This window comes from Streptopelia decaocto, assembly GCF_964273445.1.
Source record: "Streptopelia decaocto genome assembly, chromosome: 1".
Lineage (NCBI taxonomy): Eukaryota > Metazoa > Chordata > Aves > Columbiformes > Columbidae > Streptopelia > Streptopelia decaocto.
Genome location: NC_138663.1, coordinates 90,144,313 through 90,169,294, shown reverse-complemented (window position 1 = coordinate 90,169,294; position 24,982 = coordinate 90,144,313). Strand labels below are relative to the sequence as shown.

General features: G+C 41.4%; 1 protein-coding gene across 2 annotated transcripts in view; it reads left to right on the top strand.

Moving 5' to 3' along the window:
* NSUN3 (NOP2/Sun RNA methyltransferase 3) overlaps window positions 1-24,982 on the top strand; it is a 53,974-nt gene that overhangs the window by 11,127 nt on the left and 17,865 nt on the right. The window contains exon 6 of one of the 2 annotated variants that reach the window (XM_082062091.1): window positions 12,360-13,059. The exons of the other annotated variant lie outside the window; for it this stretch is intronic. Coding sequence (XP_081918217.1) covers window positions 12,360-12,621 — 262 coding nt within the window. The 3' untranslated portion in view covers window positions 12,622-13,059. Of the gene's footprint in view, window positions 1-12,359; window positions 13,060-24,982 lie in introns of those variants that run through there. 2 annotated transcript variants of the gene reach the window in all.

Sequence of the window (24,982 nt, the reverse complement as noted above, 5' to 3'; positions counted from 1 at the left end):
TATGCAAGTGGAGTGCAATACTGAGAGAAAATTAATGTTTCCTCTGTATAAATAAAGTTTTACTTTGGATATCAATCATAACATGGTATTTGAAATTGTCAGTCTTTTTCAATGAAAGGTTACCAGAAGTTTGGTTTGGTTTTATTTTTTTTTTTCTTTCTCACTGAATAGTTTGGGAGGTAGGAGAGCTATGCACATGCTCTTACTTAGAAGGAGAAATAAAAAACACTCAAATATTCTGAACTTATTTTTCTGAATTAAAGGGTACTTAAACCATTAGTTAATGTCATATGTAAGTAACCAGCTGTTGTGTAAGTGTCTTCATAAAGCTTTTAATTGGTGTTTGTCTTGCTGCTTCAGTCCCAGGCTTCACTGAAGCAGAGACTGCTGATTGTGCAGCCACTTCATGTGGTGGTTTACCAGGCTGCACATGTGGGAATTAAAATGAGATTGACATTTTCCCTTAAGTCATCAGGTAGAATTGGCAACTTAGGTCTCTAAAGGCTAATCTAGATGCCACAGGACCAGCTTTATTTTCTCCAGTCCAGACCTTTGAAAATATATCTTAGAATAAACGATAAAACTTCTGGTGAAAATATAGGACACAAATATAACAAACCTTAAGTTACAAGCAGCTCTGTTTTCTCTGGCATGAGAAAATCAGTGATATGGTTTCACAGAATACATACAGTCATAAATTTATTTGTGAAAAAGTCTTTTTCACATAGTGTGTTTTAGATACTGTGATTTACTAGAAAAATCCTGGTATTCCTCCTACTGCATTCAGTGTCACCTCTGTGTTGTTACTGAAATGCACAGTTTTCTACATGTAGCTACAAGAGGAATTCTGTGGGTTTATTTTGTTGTTTTAAAGTCAAAAAAGTTTTTTTGTTAATACACTATCATATGTTTAGCATATGGTACCATTGTACCATTTCTGCTTTGGTTAAGACAAAAGCCTTTATTGTGTCTAATGATGCAGTAAAAAAAAAAGATACTCATAATTAGCTCTTTGTGTCCTACCCAGACAAAGTGATTCAGTTTTGTTTGTGATTTGCTACTGGTGAAAAAAAATCTCAGCCTTTAGTGTTCATTGCAGAGACAGTGTCTTGAACCCTTAAAAAAATTACCAACATAAAAGTTGCTTGAGTTTTAGTGTCAGGCATTGAAAGGATGACAAGGCTGAATGTCACGGGGCAAGGAGAAGCACGAGAGTGTCCCTCCAGAAATGCGGCAGCTGTCTTGTGCTACACGTTTCTGTTGCATTGTGGGCTGGGTTCCTGTGCAGGACCTCCCTGGGTGAAGTTTGGGGATGTTCTGGAGTGACCTGAGGGAATTCTGAACCTTGGCACCAGAGGAGGAGGGGTGAGGTGAGGAAGGAAGTGAAGTAGATGCCATTTTCTCTTTAGAAAGGAAAGAAGGCACATAGGAAAGTGGAGAAAATCACACTAAAGATTGCTTCATCACGTTGTTCTTCAGCTCTTACCCTGGAATTTTTCCCTTTGCTCCTCTGTAGCAGACCATTTAATCCACTCATTATCCATAACTGTCTAGTCAATTAGCTCCACTAGGAATTCTGTAGAATTGCAGCTGCTGGACCAACAAATCTTCTGTGGGTGACACCTTCTTTGACCACTTTGCATCTTGGAAAAGCTGAATAGGTTATATAGACTGCTGGCCCCAGGCTCCAAACTGGCCGTGCTGTTCAGGGTGTTTTACTGGGCAAACCAAGTTCCCTCTCTCTGCATCCTTTCACCTCTGGATGAAAGTGGTTAGATAGCTGCTGACTGAACAGGTAGACCTTATTTTTTGTTCTAGTTTTTTATGTTTAAATGTGGCATGTTTGTGTTGCGTTATTCCCCGAAACACAGTTGGTTGTATTGCTGGAGGTATGAGTTGTTATTACTGAGTTTGTTAGACTAATGGTTGGTTTGGATTTCTTCACAAAGAGTGAGTGCTGTGGCCATTGTTGTTCACAGTATCACAGTATGCTTGGGATTGGAAGGGACCTCAAAGATCATCTAGTCCAATCCCCCTGCTGGAGCAGGAACACCTAGGTGAGGTCGCACAGGAACATGTCCAGGCGGGTTTTGAATGTCTCCAGAGAAGGAGACTCCACAACTTCCCTGGGCAGCCTGTTCCAGTGCTCTGTCACCCTTACTGAGAAGAAGTTTCTTCTCAAATTTAAGTGGAACCTCTTGTGTTCCAGCTTGATCCCATTACCCCTTGTCCTATCATTGTTTGCCACCGAGAAGAGCCTGGCTCCATCCTCATGGCACTCACCCTTTATATATTTATAAACATTAATAAGGTCACCCCTCAGTCTCCTCTTCTCCAAACTAAAGAGACCCAGCTCCCTCAGCCTTTCTTCATAAGGGAGGTGCTCCACTCCCTTAATCATCTTCGTTGCCCTACGCTGGACCCTCTCCAGCAGTTCCCTGTCCTTCTTGAACTGAGGGGCCCAGAACTGGACACAATATTCCAGGTGTGGTCTCACCAGGGTGGAGTAGAGGGGAAGGAGGACCTCTCTCGATCTACTAACCACCCCCCTTCTAATACACCCCAGGATGCCATTGGCCTTCTTGGCCACAAGGGCACAGTGCTGGCTCATGGTCATCCTGTTGTCCACCAGGACCCCCAGGTCCCTTTCCCCTACACTGCTCTCTAATATGTAATCTCCCAACCTATACTGGAACCTGGGGTTGTTCCTGCCCAGGTGCAGGACTCTACACTTGCCCTTGTTAAATTTCATCAGGTTATTCCCTGCCCAACTCTCCAGCCTGTCCAGGTCCCGCTGGATGGCAGCACAGCCTTCTGGCGTGTCAGCCACTCCTCCCAGCTTAGTGTCATCAGCAAACTTGCTGATAGTACACTCTATTCCCTCGTCCAAGTCGTTAATGAATATATTGAATAATATTGCCCCCAGCACTGACCCTTGGGGCACTCCACTAGATACTGGCCTCCAACTAGACTCCGCACCATTGACTACCACTCTCTGGCTTCTCTCCCTAAGCCAGTTTGCAACCCACCTCACTACTCTATTGTCTAGACCACACCTCCTCAACTTAGCTGTGAGGATGCTGTGGGAGACTGTGTCAAAGGCTTTACTGAAGTCAAGGTAGACAACATCCACCGCTCTGCCACCATCCATCCACCTTGTTACATTCTCATAAAAGGCTATGAGGTTGGTCAAGCATGACCTACCCTTGGTAAAGCCATGCTGACTGCCCCTAATAACCCTCTTATCCTTGATATGCCTTGAGATGGCACCAAGGACAAGCTGTTCCATTACTTTCCCAGGGACAGAGGTGAGGCTGACCGGTCTATAATTACCCGGGTCCTCCTTCTTGCTCTTTTTGAAGACTGGAGTGACATTTGCTTCCCTCCAATCCTCGGGCACCTCTCCCATTTCCCAAGACTTGGCAAAGATGATGGAGAGCGGTCCAGCAATGACTTCAGCCAGCTCCCTCAGCACCCGCGGATGCATCCCATCTGGACCCATGGATTTATGGATGTCCAGACTATTTAATTGCTCCCTAACCCAGTCCTCATCGACTAAAGCAAACTCCTCCATTGACCTGGCTTCATCCGGGGTCTCAGGGGTACGGGGCTCCCCAGGACAGCCTCCGGCAGAGTAGACAGAGACAAAGAAGGCATTCAGTAATTCTGCCTTCTCTGTATCTTCCGCCACCAGGGCACCCACCCCATTCATCAGTGGGCCTACATTGCCTCTGGTATTAGTTTTATCTGCTATGTATTTGAAAAAGTTCTTTTTGCTGTCCTTGACCCCTCTCGCCAGCTGTAATTCTAAGGAGGCCTTGGCTATCCTAGCTGCCTTCCTACATCCTCTAACAGCAGCCTTATATTCCTCCCAAGTGGCCAGCCCCTGCTTCCATGACCTGTAAACTCTCCTCTTCTGCTTGAGCATACCCAACAGCTCCCTATTCAACCACCTAGGCCTCCTGGCTCCCTTCCTTGACTTCCTACGTGTGGGGATGCTCTGATCCTGAGCGTGGAAGAAGCAATCTCTGAATGCCACCCAGCTATCTTGGGCCCCTTTTCCTTCAAGCAGTCTTGCCCATGGGATTTCCCCCAGCAATTGCTTGAAAAGGCCAAAGTTAGCCCTGCTGAAGTTCAGGGTTGCAATTCTACTTGCTATTCTGTTCCTGCCACATGAGATGCTGAACTCCACCATCTCGTGGTCACTGCAACCCAGGCATCCCTCAACCTTTACTGCTTCGACCAGACCCTCCTTGTTGGTGAGGATGAGATCCAGCAGTGCACCTCTCCTAGTCGGCTCCTCCACCATCTGCATGAGGAAGTTATCATCAATGCACTGGAGGAACCTCCTGGACTGGGGCTGGCTGGCTGAATGGTCCTTCCAGCAAACATCAGGGAAGTTAAAATCACCCACAACAACCATGGCCTGTGACTGTGAGGCCACTCTCAGCTGCCCATAGAAGGCCTCATCAACTTCCTCACCCTGATCTGGTGGCCTGTAACAGACACCCACAACAGTGTCACCCCTGCCAGCCTGCCCCTTGATCCTGACCCATACACTCTCAACTCGCTCGTCATCCCCTCCTGGGCAGAATTTAGTACATTGTAGTTGCTGTCTCACATAGAGAGCAACTCCACCACCACGCCTGGCTGGCCTGTCTTTCCTGAAAAGGGCGTAGCCATCCATGACCACATTCCAGTCATGTGAACTGTCCCACCATGTTTCTGTAATTGCCACCAGATCATAATCTCCCAACCGAACATAGGATTCTAGCTCCTCCTGCTTATTCCCCATGCTGCGCACATTGGTGTACAGGCATTTCAGGGAGCGAGCAGAGCACACCAGTTTCTCCCTAGGGGCATAGGAGGCCACCCGGTCCTCATCAGTTTTAGAATGCTGCCCCACTGGGACAAGCCCAGCTACAACCCCATCCCCCTTCGAGCCTAGTTTAAAGCTCTCCAAATGAGCCCAGCTAATTCCTGCCCCAGCATCCTTTTGCCCCTGTGAGATATTTTGTCTTCCATCAGAGATGTTAAAATAAATAGTGTCTGATTTTAAGTACTGCCTGGTTACTTAAGCCTTTGTCAGCACCCTGTGACTAACTTACAGATCAGGTCCTCCATGGTATGTTGCAAAACAAAGTTTATTGAATTAATAAATAAATGCACAAATAAACAAAGAAGCTATCCAGCAGCCAGGTAGCTGGTTTGGGATCACATATTTAAATTCAGACTCAAATTTTGCTTTAATTTCAACTTCAGTCCTTTCTGTGTATATGTGTCCTTCATAAGCTGTAATGAAAAATGTTAACTCCAAAGCTGTGTGACAGTGTCTGTCACACAAAGGGCTTCAAAGGTCTTATGTTCTCCCTTCCGTAGCTGAGAAGGTTCTGCTTGGGCTATATATGTTTTTCTTCTTGCAAATAAGGAGTTTAAGTTGGGAAGAGAGTTGGACCTCTGAGACTGTATAAGGCAAGAATGTAGTTCTGGGATGACTAGAATGACAGAAGGGTTGAAGGTTTGTCATAGCAGGAGAAGTGGGCTACCTCTGGCTGTTGGAGGCTGGCCAGCTAGAAACAGCCTTGCTGCTGGTGGTACTGCGTGTGCTGAAACCTGGCAGGTGAGCGTGCAAGGCAGCTGCAATGTTGAGAGGGGAAGAAAAATCCTTGAGCCTTCTGTTGACACTTGTGGTACTTAAGTCTGAAAATGGGAAATAAACCAACCTGTTACCAATCATAAGGGCACTGCAGTTCTGGTGTTGTGAAGGATATCACACAGCCCTATGTTAACAGGATGAGTATTTCAGAATCACAGAATCACACAGAATCACAGAATCGACGGGGTTGGAAAAGACCTCAGAGATCATTGAGTCCAACCCTTGGTCCAACTCTAGTCCATTTATTAGATCATGGCACTAAGTGCCATGTCCAATCTGAGTTTAAAAACCTCCAGGGACAGCGAGTCCACCACCTCCCTGGGCAGGCCATTCCAATGCCTGACCACTCTCTCTGTAAAGAATTTCTTTCTAATATCCAGCCTAAATTTCCCCTGGCAGAGTTTAAGCCCATGCCCCCTTGTCCTATTGCTAACTGCCTGGGAGAAGAGACCAATCCCTACCTGGCTATAACTTCCCTTCAGGTAGTTATAGAGAGTGATGAGGTCACCTCTAAGCCTCCTCTTCTCTAGACTAAACAACCCCAGCTCCCTCAGCCTCTCCCCATAGGTCTTATGCTCAAGTCCCTTCACCAGTCTTGTTGCTCTTCTCTGGACTCGCTCCAGCACTTCAATGTCTTTCCTGAACTGAGGGGCCCAGAACTGAACACAATACTCCAGGTGTGGCCTCACCAATGCAGAGTACAGGGGAAGGATCACTTCCCTTGTCCTGCTGACCACGCTATTTTTGATACAGGAAGTCACAGGAGTCACCATGCGTTAGACGAGAAAGCTCAATAACGTTAAACTGAAGATTAAGTCTTTGCTTTAGCATAATTTAAAATTGTTTGCTATAGAAATGCTATTTATCAGAATTTTGGGAACAGATTGTGGCTAGAGCAGAATAGGTTGGGGTTTTGGAGTTTATGGTGGTTTGTGGGTTTCTTGGTGGGGTTTGTTGTTATTTTTGTTGGTTGGTTGGTTGGTTTTTGTGGCTGTGTCTACATTAATTAATACTTCAATTTAATGCTGAAAAAAAGCAGCTCGTTTTATGTTTCTCCTTTTGCTACCATGATTTTTCTGAACTGCAATGTCGCTCTAGTGTAGCAAAGCTTACTCAGAGAAAAGCAGAGGCGGTACATGCCTGGAGTACAGAAAGGATACTTGAACTACTGTCCCTGTCTCCTGTGCACCTCTGTCACAGCCCATCACAAAGTATTAAAGAAATTGGAGGAGGGATTTTCTTATCATTTTGACTTGGTTTGGAGAAAAAAAACAGCAAAACCCTTAACATGCAGGCCATATTACCATAATATGTTTGGACTCTTGTAAGAGGAAGAAGGAAATGTGTGACATCTTTCATCAGTGAAAAAACTAGGATTGAGGATAAAAGCAAATGCATCTTGAGATGCTCTGTTTCTTGAATAGTTTATAAAAGGGTTGGCAGTATTTATTCTGATCAGATATTATCTTGCATATTGAGCAGAAATACATCCCATTTGCCAAAAGATGGCACTATTGAAGTGTTATATTATTTTTAAATGGCCCTAAAATATATGTAGTCTTTTTACTTTAATATTGAAAATGGTCGAATGATTAACATAATTAATACTGCCCTTCCGATGGCATGCAACATAAACCCAAGCAGACGAGGAGTAGGCTGGACATGCAGGTGCTAACTATGCTATGAAATTATTGTCTGCCTGTTGTTAAAAGGGTGTTTGAAACACCAAGACTTTTAGAATAAACAAAATGTCAGTGTATCGTGTTTAATTTTCTGTAAGTGTGAAAAATCCCCTTTTTGGGTTCTTGCTAACTATTTTGTAGTTGCATGTAAGTTTTTTTTTGGTTTGAGAGTTGTCATGTGGCTCTTGAGTGGTCTTTTTTTCCCTGATATATTAAATATTAAAATATTAAATAATTATACTCCAGTGTATTGTTAGCATCTTCTCCATTGCTAGATTTAAAGTAAATCTTGAGAAACAAACTCAATAAAACTGTTTCAAAATCATTGATTTCTTTTAAAAATGTTATATACAGGCCCTGTGTAACCTTGTGTACAGGTCTTAGATGCTAAACAGGGCATGTCAATGGATTGTCGTGCATTTTACCAATTTTAGTAATTTCTTGACTATCATGGCACTAAACCAATAACCTCACCCTTCTGCAGTGGTGTAGTATGATAGCATGCAACATAAAAGTTGAGTTAGACATGTCAGCTGCCAATAGTGGTGTTGCTTCTTTAGAGTCTTGATTGCAAGTACTAAGGGGTTGTCATGTTACTAAAACAAGAGCGGTTATAGGGAAACGTGAACAAGTCATGAGGCTCCAGGATGTGCTTTTAATGTGTATTCTTATTTTTCTCCATATGGAGCTTGAAACTTTGCAGTATTAGTGCCTGTTGCATGTAAAATTAATTATGGTAAGTGTATTTACCTGAATTTAAAGTTATAGCCAGATCTATATTTAAACTGAAAGTTTTATTTCTTTAAGAAATATGAAGATCATCTGTACCACTAAGAGAAAAAAACCTGCAGATTGATTACCTTTAAGTAATGTATTTTATTTTTAAACAATGTATTATAATAAGAGGAAGGTGAAAAAATATTTTAGGGTCTTCTGCCCTAGCATCCTTTTTGTTCATTCTAGATTTGGAGGCCCTTTTTGGAAGTTACAAACTACCTTATAACAGGCACGAAATTCCTTCAGCTAAGAGTCAACCTTTAAGTAAGGATTTGGGGGATAATCAACATACCTAATGTAAGAGGAATCTTACTTTCTAAGATGGTGGAGTCATAGTAGCAGTGGTGGGTTCTGCTAGATGTCTATCAGTTATGCTCCAGCTCTGACCCATCCCTTGCATAAGCTCATTTCCCTGCACTGATTGTAGAGGAAGACTAGTCTTAAATTTATTTGAACAAATTCTCTTATGGATGGATTCTTTGTTGTGCTGATGACGGGGGGACCAGACTTCTTGAATCTGCTTAGCCCAGCACAGTATCACCCTGTGACTTTGAGCCCAGCACTTCTTCACTTTGAATTTTGCAGCTCAGTGCAAGTTCATCAAAAGCCAAGCACGGCTTAATCAGGGGTATGGCCGTTGCTTGACTTTGAACACAGCCACTGAAACAACTGTTGCTGAACTTGACAAGATGGATAGATACATTGATTAACCTTGCCGCATAAAGTAATCCTCCTCAGATATTTTAATTCATGACTTAGCTTCAGAATAAAGATAACTGCACTGAGCAGCCTAACCTTTCTGGGTCACGGGCCAGTGAAGATTCCCAAGCTAAGGAGGCTTAGAGTTAAGGGATTTTTGGTGTGAGATTTTTCAGGATTTTGTTCAGAAGCCTGTGTTACTTTTTCATCTGATGAATCATTGTCTCAATGACTCAGCTGTAGGAGCAGGTGCTTTTTAAAGTGTTGACTTGAATGGTTGTTACTTTATACATGGTAGAAAAAGGAGACTTAGCAAGTGTCCAGGCTTTTAACCATGTCAGTTATAGCTATGTCTACGTTTCTGGTGTTTACCTTTTACACTTTTACATGGTAAAAATATTTTCTCACTTGTTTAAATGTTCACACAGTACCCATCTTATAGGTAGAAAAGCAGTTGCTGTTGGCTGCTTCTATGAGTAAAGTCATCATCTGTGCTAAAAGTACATCTTGATTGTCATGCAAAAAACACTTTCACATTTCCAAGACAACTAGCTTCCCTCTCATGGCTCAGCACTTCTGTATGCACAGAAAAGATGTAGCTGGTGAGAGAAATTCTATGAAAATTAGTAAAGTAGATGGTTTCTTACAGTATTTTGAAGACCAGCTCAACTTTGAGAGCCCATTTAGACTTCAGCCGTGTTCTGTGTTCTGAAAGCTAGAAAGCAAACAACTAATACACAGGGTAAAAAGTGATTTTATGTTTTCCGGAGGTGGTAGGAGGCCAAGGAGACAGGACCTGTATGCTGTTCTCTTGCTGGCTTGTTCATGAGAACAGAAGGTTGTGCGTTCCTGTTCTGCTTTATGATAGTTACCTTCCATACATCTGGGTGCGCTGTGGTTGCTCAGACTGGCCAGAGGGCAGCAGCATAAGCCCTGGCCTTTCACAAGGACAGCTGCAGCCACAGCAGGATGACTGCAAGCAAGGAAGGTGTCTGGAGAGACAGTGGAGACAGCTTAGGGCCTCAGATCCAGAACTGGTGCCTTTGTAGCCTGCTGAGGAGTAGACATGTCTTGGAATGCGGAGGGGGGGGAGGATGAATATCTGGAGCTGGGCAATTCAAACGCATGCTGGTAACTGCAGAATTTGAGAAAACAGGATTTGGAAGGGATGTGAGGATGGCACCTGCTCCTGTTTTACTGTCCCAAGGTGGCATTGTAAGTGTCGTCCCATATCAATTTGTGCCTAAGACGTTCTTAAATGTTTTTGCAGACTCTAAAAAGCTTACAGTTTTGTGATAGCTTTAGCTAATTTTGGAAATATCCCCAAATGAGCCCACTAGACCCAGTTAAACTGGAAGTATTCAGACAGTGTAAGTTCTCTAACATGCTTTTTACCAATAACAGGCTGACCTTGAACTGCTCACTTGCTTAGACTAAATGTGCCAGCCATCTGCTTACTTTCCGTCTTTTTACTGAAGACTGATACAACAAAGGTATTAAACACTGATTTTTTTCTTTGAGCATCATCTGTTGACAGAGCTCCTTCTTTTATGCTAACTAAAATTGGAGTAGTATAGACTCCAGTAAAATACATATTTGACTTGCCGATTAATGTAACCAAGACTCATAGAAGAAATGAGCAAAATATTATGTACATTCCCCAGAGAAAGAGACTGGGTATGATACAAAGGAGTTTTCACCTGGGAAGGTGAACAGAGTTGTATCATCTCTATCTGAAACAGTCATTTGTCCTGGTGTTTCCTTATTATCTCAGACAGGACTTTCAGAGTAGCTTTGATCTGTGATCTGCTTTGATCCTGCTTGTGATGAGGATTTTTTCTTCATTGATTTTTTTTTTTTTTTTTTTTTTTTTTTCCCTGAAAAGGCCCAATCCTGTGGAAAGGACTTGTCTTTTTCCCCTTGTATTTTCTTCTTTCCTTTCTCAACTGTTTTTGTTCAGAAATCACCCTTAGCAAGTTCTCAGCTTGTCTCTGGTGGAATTGCCATTTCAATGGCATCACATTTGTTTACCTGGGCTTGGAATAAGGCTTGCTGCATTGGGAGGGACTGCTCACCTTATTTAGTTTGAGGATATGGGTTTGTGGGTTTTTTGGTTTTTTTTCTTCCTTTTAATTTTTCCCTGTAGATTTTTGGGGGAGGCTCAATAGAGTATGGTCAGTAATTTCTACCAATCTAAGATTACTCGGTGTCTTTCCACGCAGCATGACTGTGTGTGTCATTGCGCTCCATGAGTCTGTGCTTCCAGGATCTGCTCTGCCCTCGTGCACCTGCCACGTTCCCAGTGACCCACTTACAGTCCCCTGAGTGCCTGCCTTGTTGTCTCTCTGATAGTCACAAGCTGAGTAACAGCATTCACCTGCTCAGATTCTCTTGTTTTTAAACAAAATAAGTGCTTTGTAGGGAACAGTTCTATTTTGATGTGGTATTTGCTTCAACCCAATACTATCTGTTCTCCAGAAGCAGTGAGGTGAACTGTTTGAATACTAGGTTACAACTCAGTCTTTGAGCCATTATGTCCTTGAAGGCTCCAAAGCTTATGATTAAAAGGGATTACCTTAATAGACCATTTTAATAGCAAATGAACTTTTAGTGTAGCTTTATCTTTTAGTTAGGTGATGGCACCAGATTTGAAGAACGCTGTTCTGCGGTGCAAGGTTTGGGGCTTTTCTCCTTAGTACTTTAATTTGCAGTTAGTGAATGTGGATTGTGTATCTCATTTCTATACTTTCACAGGTTATATTTTATCTGTCTGAAAAAAGACCTTGCAGATTTGCTTTAATGGAAAGTAAACAGTCTGTTCAACTCTTTTTCAGTGAGGAAGTAAAAAAGAATCTCTTCTGTTCATCCACTAGCAGTCATAAAGCTTTCAGGAAACATGAAATCTTAAGCCGCTATTTTGCCTGTGTTTAGTAAAAAATTGTCAACAGGTTAATAGGTGAAGGGCATGTTTACAGACAGCATGATCCATCAAGAAGTCATATTTCCTTAGGAAATCAGTAGCTCAGTGAAACCTCTGAGTCCCCTTACCTGCTGAGGAAGTTGCAGAATTTGCAGAAATGTTTTAAAGGTACAGCCCAGTTATTAGTTCAGGCTGTTACTGCAACTGTACATTCTGGTATTTTTTCACGCAAGCAGCTAGCTAGGTGTGATATCTAACTAGCACTTTTGATGTGCTGTAACTCATTTTGTATGCACAGTTGCAGCATTTTCACAGTTATGCTGCGCATATAAATGTTTGAAGTATATTCTGCAACTCTGAATGGACGCTGCTTTCTACTAGTCAGTTTTGTACAAAAAAATAACTTTAGTTAACTGTGAATACATTAAGAAATGAGAAAGCAAAATGCGTACCAGCTAGTTTCCTGAGCTGTCAATTACAGGCTGTTAAGATGGTTTCATTATGTTATTTTTCACATATATATGTATACCTATTTATAACTCTAGATTTATAAGTCTTGCATGTTCCCCCTTCCCCTCGGTATGTCACGGCTTATGTTGATTTTTTTTGTTGTTGTTATTTGCAGGTCTGCTATTAAAGCATTGCGTCCTGGTGGATCTCTGGTCTATTCGACATGCACACTCTCAAAGGCAGAAAACAGCGATGTGATAAATCTCATTCTGCACTCCTGCAGTAATGTTATGCCTGTAGACATAAGTGAAATGGCCAAAGCCCTTTCTCAGGAATTCACTTTTCTTACTGGCACACAACAGCATGAACTTCTGGTTCTCCCAGAGAAAGGGAGAGCGTGGGGTCCAATGTATGTAGCTAAATTAAAGAAAATTTAGTCCATCCGATGCCTGTTAGTTTTTTATAAGAGATATGTGATAAATTAATATTTATTTCTAATGTAGTATGTGTATATGAACAAGTCCAAGGCAACTGAATTTAGAGCATTGCAGTTTTGTGTCAGCTGCTGCCTAATAAAAAGGAAGCTGACACCTAGTGTAGCTTAAAATACTGGATGTGCCTTTTGATGCAGACTTGTGGGCCTATGTGAAGTTCTTATGAAGTCAAGGGAGCTTCGTATCATTTTCAAGGTGATGCTCTTAAATGGATTTGCCTCCTAGATAGAGGCATAATGCAGCAGGGCTTTTTGCACGGTTCTTTGTTTTTACTTTTTAATTACTAATTTGGTTTTAGTGCAGTATATTTTAAAATAAATGGTTTCAATTGTCTGAAGTCATGGAAATCTTGCATTCTTTCTCAGACACATCTAGAAGTCTGTTTTCGTGTAAAAACTGATTTGTATGCATGCAGAGTCTGTCATCTTAAGCGCTGACTGTTTCAGGCACTGGCAAAGCAGATTTCCTATTTGCCAAGTTGTTTACTGGTTAAAAACTGTCTTTTGTTTACAGTTGCAAAGGTCAGCAGCTGGATCGACACCAGCTTTTTTTTTTTAAACCTATTTTTGAGCTTACAAAAATACAATTGAAATACAATTACGATGAAACATCATTAAAACAGTAGATTTAGATGTGTTTAGCTTTGGTACTCGCTTTTTGGCATAATGCAGTACATCCAGCAGTCTCTAGAGCACATATTTGAAACAGAAGCAGAATGATTAATAACCACAATAATAGCACAGTATTCAGAGAGTTTTGTTACATAATTACACTCATGACAAGCAAAACACACAATCTGGAGAAGTGGCTTATCCAGAGTTAAAAAATGTTATGTGAATTCATGATATCTGATCTGTGGTGTGTATGGAAAGAGTCCCAGTGAGAACATCTACTGATGTTGTTTATAGGTGTCCTCATTTCTGCTACACAATGCTATAGATAAATATATAGACATATGTGCATCTGTTCCGGCATATGCATATATAAACTTCTGATCTGTCAGTGCTTGAATTATGCCTATGAGTGGATCACGTAACGGTGTATTTATTAGGTTGAATGTTTATCTTGAAGTAGAATGAAGGCTTTTCATCCCTCTCCAAGGAAAGAGGAGTCCTTTCTCTGATCGAAACTTACAATAGTTGTTTTTAAGGAATGGTGTTTTAAGGGACTTTTTTTTTTTTTTTCTGGTGGATGAGTTGCTTATGTGGAAATGTGTGTGTGTGAGAGACTGTCTGCATATGTATATTTCCTATATTTTGTGTGTACTACATCTCTGTGTATACATGTAACTATAAGGTTTTTATAATAGCAAACACAATTTGTTAGTGCAGATTTGTTTGGGACTTTTGTTCTGAATACAAAAGAATATAAATTTGTGAATACTGGGAAAAAAACACCAAATGGGTGATTATGCACCTTGTTAACAAAGGCAGGAATAAAGTTAATTGCCTGAGGTCTTCTATAAGGAGCTCTGTGTTACAGTGCTGGACATGCAGTAGTTCTACATGAAATTCTCCAGTGATTCTGTTGCTGTGAGCTCAGAAATACTTGTTACAACTGTGACTGAGCTGCCTTTTGTGTCTGAAAAATTCGGTTGACTTTCCAATGCCTTTACTCTCTGCTCACCTTGTTACACTGATGAGCCTCAACTCTGTGTTCACAGCAGTTCTCTGTCCGCACACCTGTGGTCACAGAGCACTCAACGTTTGTCCCCACTCTGAGCATGTGGCTGCTGGGAAGGTCCTGTCCATAGAATCTAGAGCAGTGAGAGGGGAGCACGCAGAAGCACGTTACCTGAACTGGAGAAAATCTTAGTTGCCTAAAAGCAGGTGCTGGTTTTGAGCGGCAGCTTTGTTTCTTCAGGTTTCTGTGACTACGAGGAAGATGGGTTGGGCAGTTTGCCTTCTTGCTGCTGCACCTTTCGCTGAAGGAAATAAATCTATAAGGTACTCTGTCCCTTTGGTGAATGATCTTCCATGGTTATCCTTTCTCCTGGTTTGTGATGAAAAGTGTTTGAGGTGCCCCTGTGGTATTAAATTGTCAGCAGTGTCTCTGAAAACTTAAGAGGATATAAAGCGTACGCAACTTGAGGCACAGAAGTTACTAATGTATGCAGATGATATTGTGTTACTATGAAAAGACCTAACAGCATCTGTCCCAGAAACATTAAATGTTATATCCAGATTTGAAGTCATCTCAGGCTACTGGATGAAATAACAATACCTTTGTCAAAACGCTTTCCGTCAGTTTTATTTGCCCTGTGGAAATTGAAATGGAAAGCCAACAATGTAACTTTCTCAGGAATGGAATTGAAATACGTGGTTAAACTGAATGGTTGAGGAGAATGCGGGCTAGGTGATCAGAGAAAGAACAAAGGAAACTTTGAACTGTGCTCAGTCTCAGTGTATGGGCAAGTCCCTGTGAACTGCATTACATTAGACCTAAATTATGCAGCAGGGCCTCCTGATAAGTAAAAGCTGCACTGAGTTCTGCATCACCCTTTGCTGATCGCCTGGAATTTCTTTTCAACTAGCCTGAAAATACATCAAACATCAAAAAGGGAGGGAAAAAATTAGGCAGATTAATAAATGGTATTTATTTTGCTTTGGTGCAGATGAACGCTAATCCAGATCACTGTGGAGTTCTTTTGTGTTGATGGGTTCTGGCTGATGACAGGGATTTGAAAAGCACATGTGGAGGGAGCGGGGTGGGGAAGGGAAAAGCAGAAGGGGTGGGAGGCATGCCTGTAGAGGTAAGGGACAAGGTTTGCAGGTGTGGGGAAGCAGCTTCCACCCAAGGGTACTTATTGAAAAGGTTTTGTGTCCGTTCAGGTACCTCTTGGGTATTTCTGATGTCCCAAGATGACTTCTGCTCACCTGCAGGACAAGGCTGCAACATTTTCCCTTTTTATACTTTTTTTTCCAGGGATTTTTTAATTGAATTCTTTACTATGTCCTGCCTTCTCTGATAGAAATGGGGCAGCGAACAAGGCAGCCTCGCTATCTTAGAGGGAATTGCAGCCCATGGGATTAGGCAATGAGCAAGATGAAGGCAAGAAAATGACCATTTTTGTTGGATTGTGGAGTCACCAGAGCAATCTTCGTTATCTCTAATGAGGGCAATCAAGAGTGTTTGTGCAACTACTCACAATCATATGTATAGCACACATCAATGCCAGTATCCCTCAGAGGCAGCAGATATAACTGGAGCTCAAATACTATTGTGTTTTTCTGCCATTCCCTTCTCAAACATACAAAAAGTAATTTCCCTGTTAGTTTCAGGGAAGGGGGCACAATAAGAAGTGAAAGCCTTATATAAAGGCAGCTTCAGCATTTGCCACATTTTACCCTTTATTCAGTGACATCTGACACAATTCAATTACAGCTTGTCAAAAGCATTCTCCGCTGTGGAATAGAGTGGAAAAACAGATTACACACCAATGGCCGTGGACTGTTACAGTCAACTAGGGGACTAACGAACTCTTGGCTTTCTTAGCAAGGTGTGCAAAGAGAAGGGGAAGCACACTGAGAGAGGGGTAAAACTGGAAAGATCAAGACTACAGCAGTGGAAGAAAATGTGAAATGCTGGAGATTCCACGGCTTTCAGCATGGAAGAGCAGCGGTGCTGCACCCTGCACAGGCAAAGGTCTGTGAGTGTCTGGGCGTTGGGAGAGGAGGGATCCTTTCGGGGAGAGCCAAGTTCCCTGTGCTGGGATGGGAGGATCCCCTTAGTTCCTTTGGCTATCTTAGGAGAAAAATGTCTTTTGAGGACATCTATCGTGAAAATTGTGGGAGGCTTGCTTTATATTTGCAGGGTGTTTAGCTGTGTGTATTTAAATGGAGTATTGCTACCTGTTTCTTGCAAAATGAATGTCTGTATTGGTGCAGTGTTCCTATCAGAAAAAATTGATTTGGTGGGAGGAAATTCTGAGATTCTGATCTGGCTTAAATAGTCTGTTTTGTAGTAGAATATGGCTTACCGATAGGGTGATTCAACTTTATGCGACATTGGCTACAAATGAGAGTCTTTCTTCCAGGGGAAACTTGAACAGCATATACTGGTAGTCACGTAACTGCCAGGTAAAAGTCAAACTTCAGGTTCTCAGTTATCAGTTTGTCAAAGTTGGATTAGAGAGCACAGGGCATCTGCAGTCGCTAGTCTTAGCTTTTAGATGGTGCTGCTCTGTGCCCACTGCCTGATTTTTTACTAAAAATAGGGTTTTTTCTAAGACAGATCGTAGCAATCATGAAACATTTGTCAGCAAAAGCTTTCATTGGCTGATCTTCCTGGTTGCCTCCCAAGATTTGAGGTCAAGTTCTAATGGCCTTGGAAGGTTTTATTTTCTTAGCAGTTGTACATGGTTTTCAACATGGGCAAACATCATAGAGCTCCCATGGCACATTTAAAAAATGTGTTTCAGGTGGTACCAAAATAAAATGTCCTGATCAAAAAGTCGCATCTAGTCTTGAGAGAAAGGGATGGAACATAAAGCTGGCTCTTCTGCCAGTCTTTGTATTTCATTGAAGAATTTCCACTCCCTACAGCTATGTTTAAGGTAGTCATTTACATAAATGTTTTCTCGCTGTTTCGCTTTGTGATGGTCATATGGATGTGGCAGTATCGTGGTCACTTATTGTTGTGCCGTGGTGATGTAATCCTTCACAGTCTCAAGGGAAATGGATCTGCTACCCTGAAACCACAGGTAGTAATTCTATAGTAAGAAGTGCTGCAAAGGTTGCAGAACTGTTGAAGCGGATAGAAGCACTAGAAGGCAGCACAGCTACCCAAATTTGACTGAGTCTGGTGCTTCAGCTGATTAATGATATTCTTAAGCTTGTTCTTTCCAAAATGCAGCTTCACTGATGTATGGCTTTCATCTGTGCTGACCATATCTGTTTGGCCTGGCCTGACTTCTGACAAGGCTAATCAAACAGAGCAGTCAAAATAGGCAAGAAGTTCATTTACATGCAGTGTCAGAGCAGCTCCCACAATGATCCAAGCGAGGTTTGTGTTACCTGTTGCTGTGTCTCAGCCACTTGTGCCATCATGGTGTAAGACGTGTCAGGTGTGGGCCCTGAGATGACCCCTCCTGATGCTCCCTTTGTCTCCAGGAACTTTCTTTGCTACTAGGGAGATCTCTAGAGGCCAGTGTCTTGCTTCAGTGGGACTCTGGAATGAATGAATGCCTTTCAGACCATCTTCTGATGTACTTTAGTACAGCACAGACTAACAAAGCAATGCTTCTGTCTCTGAGTAGCTCTCCTTGCAGCATCTTAACCTGTTCAGGATCCCTTGATCTGAAGGCACATAAAAATGTAGCATATATTTTAGATGCACTTTCCTGCCTTTTTTCTTAACGTTCTCAGTGCTTATTAAATGTCCTACCCTAAAAGAGGAAGGAGGCTGGTGCTCTGCCATGACTAAAACAGGGTAAAGCCCAGAAGTGTAATGCACAGTAGGGAGTAGATGGAGCAACATTAAAGTAACAACAGAATGGTAGGTTCATTTTTTAAATGATTTCTGCCTTGTTGAGAACAGTAAGACAAGCATGTGTGTATTACTGAGAATTAAATGATGGTTTCTAGACCGAACTTTTGATTAGATTTTGCCCAGAAATAACTGTGCCCCCAAACTCCTCATTCAGTCTGGCTGACAAGTAAGGACTGCCTGTATCAAGGGGTTTGGTGTTGTGTGTGCATTGTGAACATATTGAAAAGGGTCTCCCGTATCGCTAGTTCCAGTTCCTTGCTTTGGTAAGTCTCCAGTATGCCTGCCATAAACTGCTAAAACTTCACCTCAAAGATTTCAGTTTTCTTGTATCCACTGGAATGCAGTTCTGGAATTATGATACTTGAAATTCAGAGAAATAAATGATCAGTTCGTGTCCCTGCCTGCTGGTGTTCAATACCACACCAGGAACAGCTGCGACTTCCTGCATTTGGTTGTGGTGGGCTATGAAAAGCAGGGAAATCTGTAACTGACAGAGTTCTCAAAAAGTGTTTTTCTAATTGTCCCAAAGTGAACTAAGATGATAAGAGGAAATTCAGAGATATATATTATGGTTTTGATAGAGTTTTTTTTTGCTTTGTTGATTTATTTTATAGTAAAAATCTAGCTTTGCTGAGTGTGTGATTAAGTAGCTGATAGAATAATTCTTTACAAGGAGGAGAAAATGCCAGAACATTTGAGTAGTGTAAAACTAGACTGCACAGAGGATTAGAAAAGGTACAAGCAGGCATAATTTTGTGTTGGCAGGAAGTAGACTTAATAGCACTTTTTTTAATCTGTAATTTTTATGATTCTATGGCTAACCAGGGAACTGTTTAATGTTCCTGATACAGCCACTGAAGGTAGAAGAAGGAAGATTGACATCCCCAGCACTGTTATAATTCATTTCATTACTTCACACAGGTCTTTTATATTGTCACGCCCATAAAGCGCCAGTGTGTGCACTTATAGCCAATTCATCTTTATATACTGCTGCTGGTCCCATTGAAGTGAATGGCAAAACTCCCATCAATTTTAATGGCTGTGGGATATGGCCCATTTTGTAGATATACAATGTATATTTCCTGTACACACTATTCTTCGTGTATAACGTGCCTCTCATCCAAGGTTTGGAGAATGTTTTATAAAGCGACTAAGTCACAACCATTGATGTAGTCTCCAGCTGATGGGATAACGTGATCTGTCTTCAAAACGAGACTTAAAAGTTGACATTTATTTATCTATTTTTTTATTTATTTTAGACACTGCATGCACACAGAAGGTCTCCTTGTGTAAAGTTCTGTCTTTGGAAGATTTGCCCAAATGAATTGCAGGAGGTAACTATGTTAGAAATAGATGTTACACTTGCAAGGTTAATATTGTGCTTCAGCATTTGAAAAATAGGAAGCATCAAAGAAAATTGAAGGCAGCATGGATCAGTGGGTTAGTACATTACACAGCAGTCTGCAGCACCAGAGGCTAAGAAAGGTCTCTTTTGGAAAGCATCTGTTTCAATGGCAACCCACTCAATTAGCAAGGTACAAACAACAAGGAAAAAAATTAATTATTGATTCTTTGGATATTTTAGCTAGAGTTGTTATTGACAAACATTTTAAACAGTGGTATGGTGTCTGTTCCCTCCGGAACCCACCATCCTTGACCTTATTTGAAAAAAAAGTACAATGTATGAGCCGTATTTTTGTAGCTGTAAACCCTGCTGATTATGCATTGAAAGATCTGGATTCATAGCAGCGTTCAGCATGTGCATACTGAAAATGGAATTGCTTGACAGTCTGATGTCTTCACTCAAGAAGCTTCTTTTCTTCACAATAATATTATATATGCTGGAGACCAGTCACGCTCCCAGCTTAATGAGAGAACAGGGTTTGTAGAGGACTCAAATGGGAAGTTTGCAGTTTAACTAAAGCTCTTAGAATGTAGTTGTGAGTTATGTGCCAGTAGAGACTAAATAATTCAGCACAACAGCTGATGGATCACCTCTCCTTACTCTACAATACACTCTTCCACTTAGTACTTGCTGCAGTCACAGATCCTGGGATTGGATTATGCAAAGACTTATGGACTCTTTCCTTGACTGGATGTATGCAAGGGTTTATCCAGCTTGTTGAAGTACTCTTTCCTTTAGTTGGCGGCATGACGTTGAAGAGTATCTCTTTATGAATGTGTTGATTTTAGTAGCTGTGCTGTGTTGGGGTGACACAGTAATTGAACAAACACCAACCTTCTGAAGGACATTAGCATCGTCTAAATGTACAGGCAGTCCACTTGCATCCAGTCTCTTACATCCACTCTTGGAAAACAGTAGTTACCTGAGAAACTTATGAATTAACTGGTTTTGGTTGTCTGTTTTTCACCATCTTGGTATTTTCAGAGGTTTGTTTGTTTTTGCTAAGTAGCCTTTTTGTTTTTAATTATAGATACAAAGTTGACTTGAACTGTTGGCTGAGATTTATATTCCTATGTGGTTCTCAGGAGAATGCAGACCTTGAACTCAAGTGCTGAAAAGAAAAAGTGCTGAATACAGTTTCATGTAGAGCAATGTAGCAAGTGCTGAAGTGTGCACTGTAACATCATTCATTGTAAAGCATCTATAAGCCACTAGTATGGCTTTGTGGTGAGGATGATGTTGTGGCAGTAGCACTAGCCTGAAGTTTAGGAGGTCAGAGGTCAGTTGCTAGTTTTGCTGTTAATCTCTTTTGGGCAATTTGCTTCTGATCTGATTTTCAGAAGCCCTTAGTGTAGGCGTAACTCTGCTGCCAAAATAAAAAATTCCTACTGACTTATCTGAAAACAGAGTTAAGACTTATTGAAGCACATTTTCTGTTTTGTTCTCAAAGTCTCCAGGTCTCATTTTTACATCTGTCTACCAAGAATTATGTGTTTTACTTATAGAAATGATGTGAGGACAAATTCACGGATACATTTGAGCCACACAGATTTTAGAGTGACAAGAGTCAAGCTGGGCCCAGTAGCATTTGTTTACTTAGTAAAGGTCTGGCTGACTCCACCAATTTCCAGAACCTGACTCACCTTGGAATTTATTTTTTAAATTATGAGGCTACTTTCTAATGAGAGGATTTGTTATTTTTGCTGTGAATGTAAAATGCTTTAATAGCAGAGGGTGAGAATGAGAAAAACAACTGCTGCATGTCCTCCTCTAAAAGGCAGTCTTGCAAGCTACAGCAGCTGTCAGGACTCTGCCAATTATTTCTGCCCACCCTAGCAGATGTCACTGTGGCAGCTGGCAGTACACTGTGAACTCCAGAGATGTCAAAGATTAAAATAAGTGAAATTTGTTAAACAAAAAAAGGTAGAAAATGTTCTTTCTTAGGCCACCTGGACATGTTCCTGGGTGACCTCACCTGCTCTGGCAGGGGGATTGGACTAGTGATCTTCTGAGGTCCCTTCCAATCCCAAACATTCTGTGATTCTGTGATACTGTGAAAAAGCAAATGTCTGGGCTTCTGAGAAAAGCCCATCTCCCTTACATTTTCTTTTTGCAGAATGCAAAAAGCTTTAACTTCTAAACTTAGTTTTTCTTTAGTCTGAGATACGCGGCTGCTTTTTTTAAAATTATTGATGTTTGACCCAAGAATCACTAAGGGCATGTTTTCTTTTTCTTGAAATTGCAATATACAAATTGGCTCCCAATGCAGAAGAGGTGTTTTGGAAAGCCTTTACAGTTGTGGGGTTGCAGAGGCAGGGAATGTCAATAGGGAACATTATTGAAGTTCACTCTTTGAAGGCTGGTGAGCTGATTAAAGGAATGCAATATTTTGTGGCTTTTGGAGTTGTTTGACAGAAACAGTGGTTTTTTGGAAGGGAGAAATGGATACTAGTTCTGATAAGAAGGGATGTCTGAGAAAGAACAGGAGAAGAGATAGGTTCAGCTAAAGAGAAAAATAAAATTATCAGACTTTATGCTAGATGTAATTACTATAGTTCAAGCAGCACACAGGGGCTACAATTGAAATTAATATTACACATAGTGGTACATAGAAAAGTATGCATAAGATGGATTTTGATCCCCAAATTTCCCTGGTGGTGGATCCAGAATACTGTAGGGTACACCAAGTATTTGGAACAAGTGGAAAGAAAATTAAGATAACTATCATAATGACTGGAATGCCAGTTTGTCAGATATTTCCAGATGTTTTCAGGTGACAGAAAACCTGAATAAGTGTCTTAAAATGAAGAGTCTCAGGACCAAACAGAACTCTGAACAGCTGTGTTTGTCCCCTTTCTATGGTCTGATTTGCCTAAATTTGTAGATACGGAGCCTCTCATGCTACGCAAGCAGCAAGATCTCTATCATTAAAAGTTGGGAAACTCCAAGTTCATGAAGTTGGAATCCTATGTCTGCTTAAACTGGAAGCTCGTTTTCACCCTGCATTTCTGCGAATGAGGGTGTAATAAGCTGGGACTGAGAACAGACAGAATTATTATTACAGGTGATCAATTTTGGACGAGTTGTTTTAACTTCATACACTGGACAGTCTCTTGGACACCTGTGTGGAAGAAGACATGTCGTGGGGCAGAGTTGTTCTTTGCCAGCTCTACTGAATGGATCCACACTTTCCTCTGGAGTGTTTGACAGGGACTCTTTGCAGAGATTCAAGTTTGGACTAGATAGGCTTTCTTGGATACCAGACGGAAATATCTGTGTTTCTATGAAAAATGGTCTGAACAGTGTTTTTTTTCAAAGAAATAATAGAAAAAAAAAAAGCTTCCCACTGCACACAGATATACACACAAACAGATCCTTTTAGTTTAGACTCTTCTGCCTGAAAGATACTTACAGATAGAGTGTGTTTAGGTTCATGGGATCAGAGATAAGGAAGTGAAGGCTGATTAAACACACTGGGGTACGATTTGTTTGGGGTTTCTTTTTGTTTTATTGAACCTGTTGGATTGTTTTCTTCTATGTATTTTGAATAAGCAGAACATTTGGAAGAAAAAAAAAAAACCACAACAACCAAACAAGCTGTGCTAGGAAGAAATGTCTTAAAAATCTTAGACCTTCCAAAGTTTGGTTTTAGTGTTTGTGTGTTTGTTTTTGTTGGTTTTGTTGTTGCTTATTTTTGTGGTGGTGGTGGTGTTATTGTTAAAGAAAAGAAGGTGGCAAAATTGCTATTTCTGAAATGGACTATAACACAAGGAGAGTATACAAAGGTTTCTAAGAAAGCACATCCTCCATTGATCCCTGTATTAAAAGGAAAACAAGAAGTCTCCCTTTCGCTCTTTACATGATACCTTTAGTCTGTCTGAAATGGAGTAAGGCTAACAGTGGCTAAGTGACCTATGTGTCAAAGTTGTATTCACTTTCTTGGAGACTGAGGCTTTCAAAATCCTTTCAGCACTTTGAAAATGTTAACTTAAAGCTCAAAATGGACTGAGTTTCAGTCAGTTCTACAAGGCAGCTCTCCCTCCCAGCATCTTGCTTGCTTCAGGTATACAACTGCTATTGCTGATGATGGATGAGAAAGTACATTTGATCTGCCATAGTGGATTTTAATGAAAACGTTGTTTAGACTTGTTTTGGAAAAGAAAAGGTAATTTTTGTTGGAATACCTGGAACTGACTTACACTATTTAATTGGTCATTGTTATGATGAATAAAGCAGGACCAGGCATGAAGGGATGTGTGAAATTTTGCAGTAGCAACAGTGGTGCAGGCAGAACTTAGAAATGCCATAATCCCAGTTGATCTCTAATAGCCCATATGTCTAACTCAAATTAGGTGACAGGGTGTTGCAAAGATGATACCTTTAGGAAGAGAGGACAGCATGCAAATGCCTGATTCTGGTGTAAAAAAGATAATTTCAGGCTGCAAATTGTTGCTTGGGCTAAGTATTTTTCAAAGAGTCCAGCTGTTGTGTGCCTTCAGTCTCCAAAATGTATTTGGACCCTGACAGCCCGCTTTCCAGGAAGATGAAGTTTAGGCCTAGGTACAGAGAAGCCCATATAAGAACACAAACATTATAAGTTTCACCTTCAAAAGAATGTAAGATCCATAAGAAAAGCCCCATTCCTTTGGAACTGGGTCTCTTTAGCTTGGAGGAGACTGAGGAGTGACCTCATTAATGTTTATAAATATGTAAAGGGTGAGTGTCACGAGGATGGAGCCAGACTCTTCTCGGTGACAACCAATGACAGGACAAAGGGTGGTGGATGCAAACTGAAACATCGGAGCTTTCACTTAAATTTGAGAAGAAACTTCTTCCCAGTGAAGGTGACAGAGCACTGGAACAGGCTGCCCAGGGGGGTTGTGCAGTCTTTCTCTGGAGACATTCAAAACCTGCCTGGACACATTCCTGTGTAACCTCATCTAGGTGTTCCTGCTCTGGCAGGGGGATTAGACTAAATGGTCTTTTGAGGTCCCTCTGAGTCCCTAACATTCTGTGATTCTGTGACAGCTGGTGCTACGCGGCCAGCAGAGTGGTCACTCACTCCTTTTGAGGCATCTTCTCTGCTCTCGCTGGAGCAAGCCCAGGGGGAAGCTCAGCCCTCCTGGGTCACCTTGCTCCCTTTGTTGCTGCTGCTTCTTGATCTGCAGCACAGTGCGCTGGTGCAGCACCCTCCGCCTTTGTGAAGGGAACTGTTTTGTTTCTTTCTACTGAAAGTTTTAGGAGAGTCAAGAATTGTAGGAGAGGCAGAAGCAACACTAGATGATGAGCAGGTTGGCTTGGTTGGAGAGGGAAGAAAATGAGGGCTTAAAGCAGTTACAATCACATCCAAAGCAAATACATTTGAGCAGGAGAATTGACAAGGTTTACTTCTATGATTTTAGGAAAGCT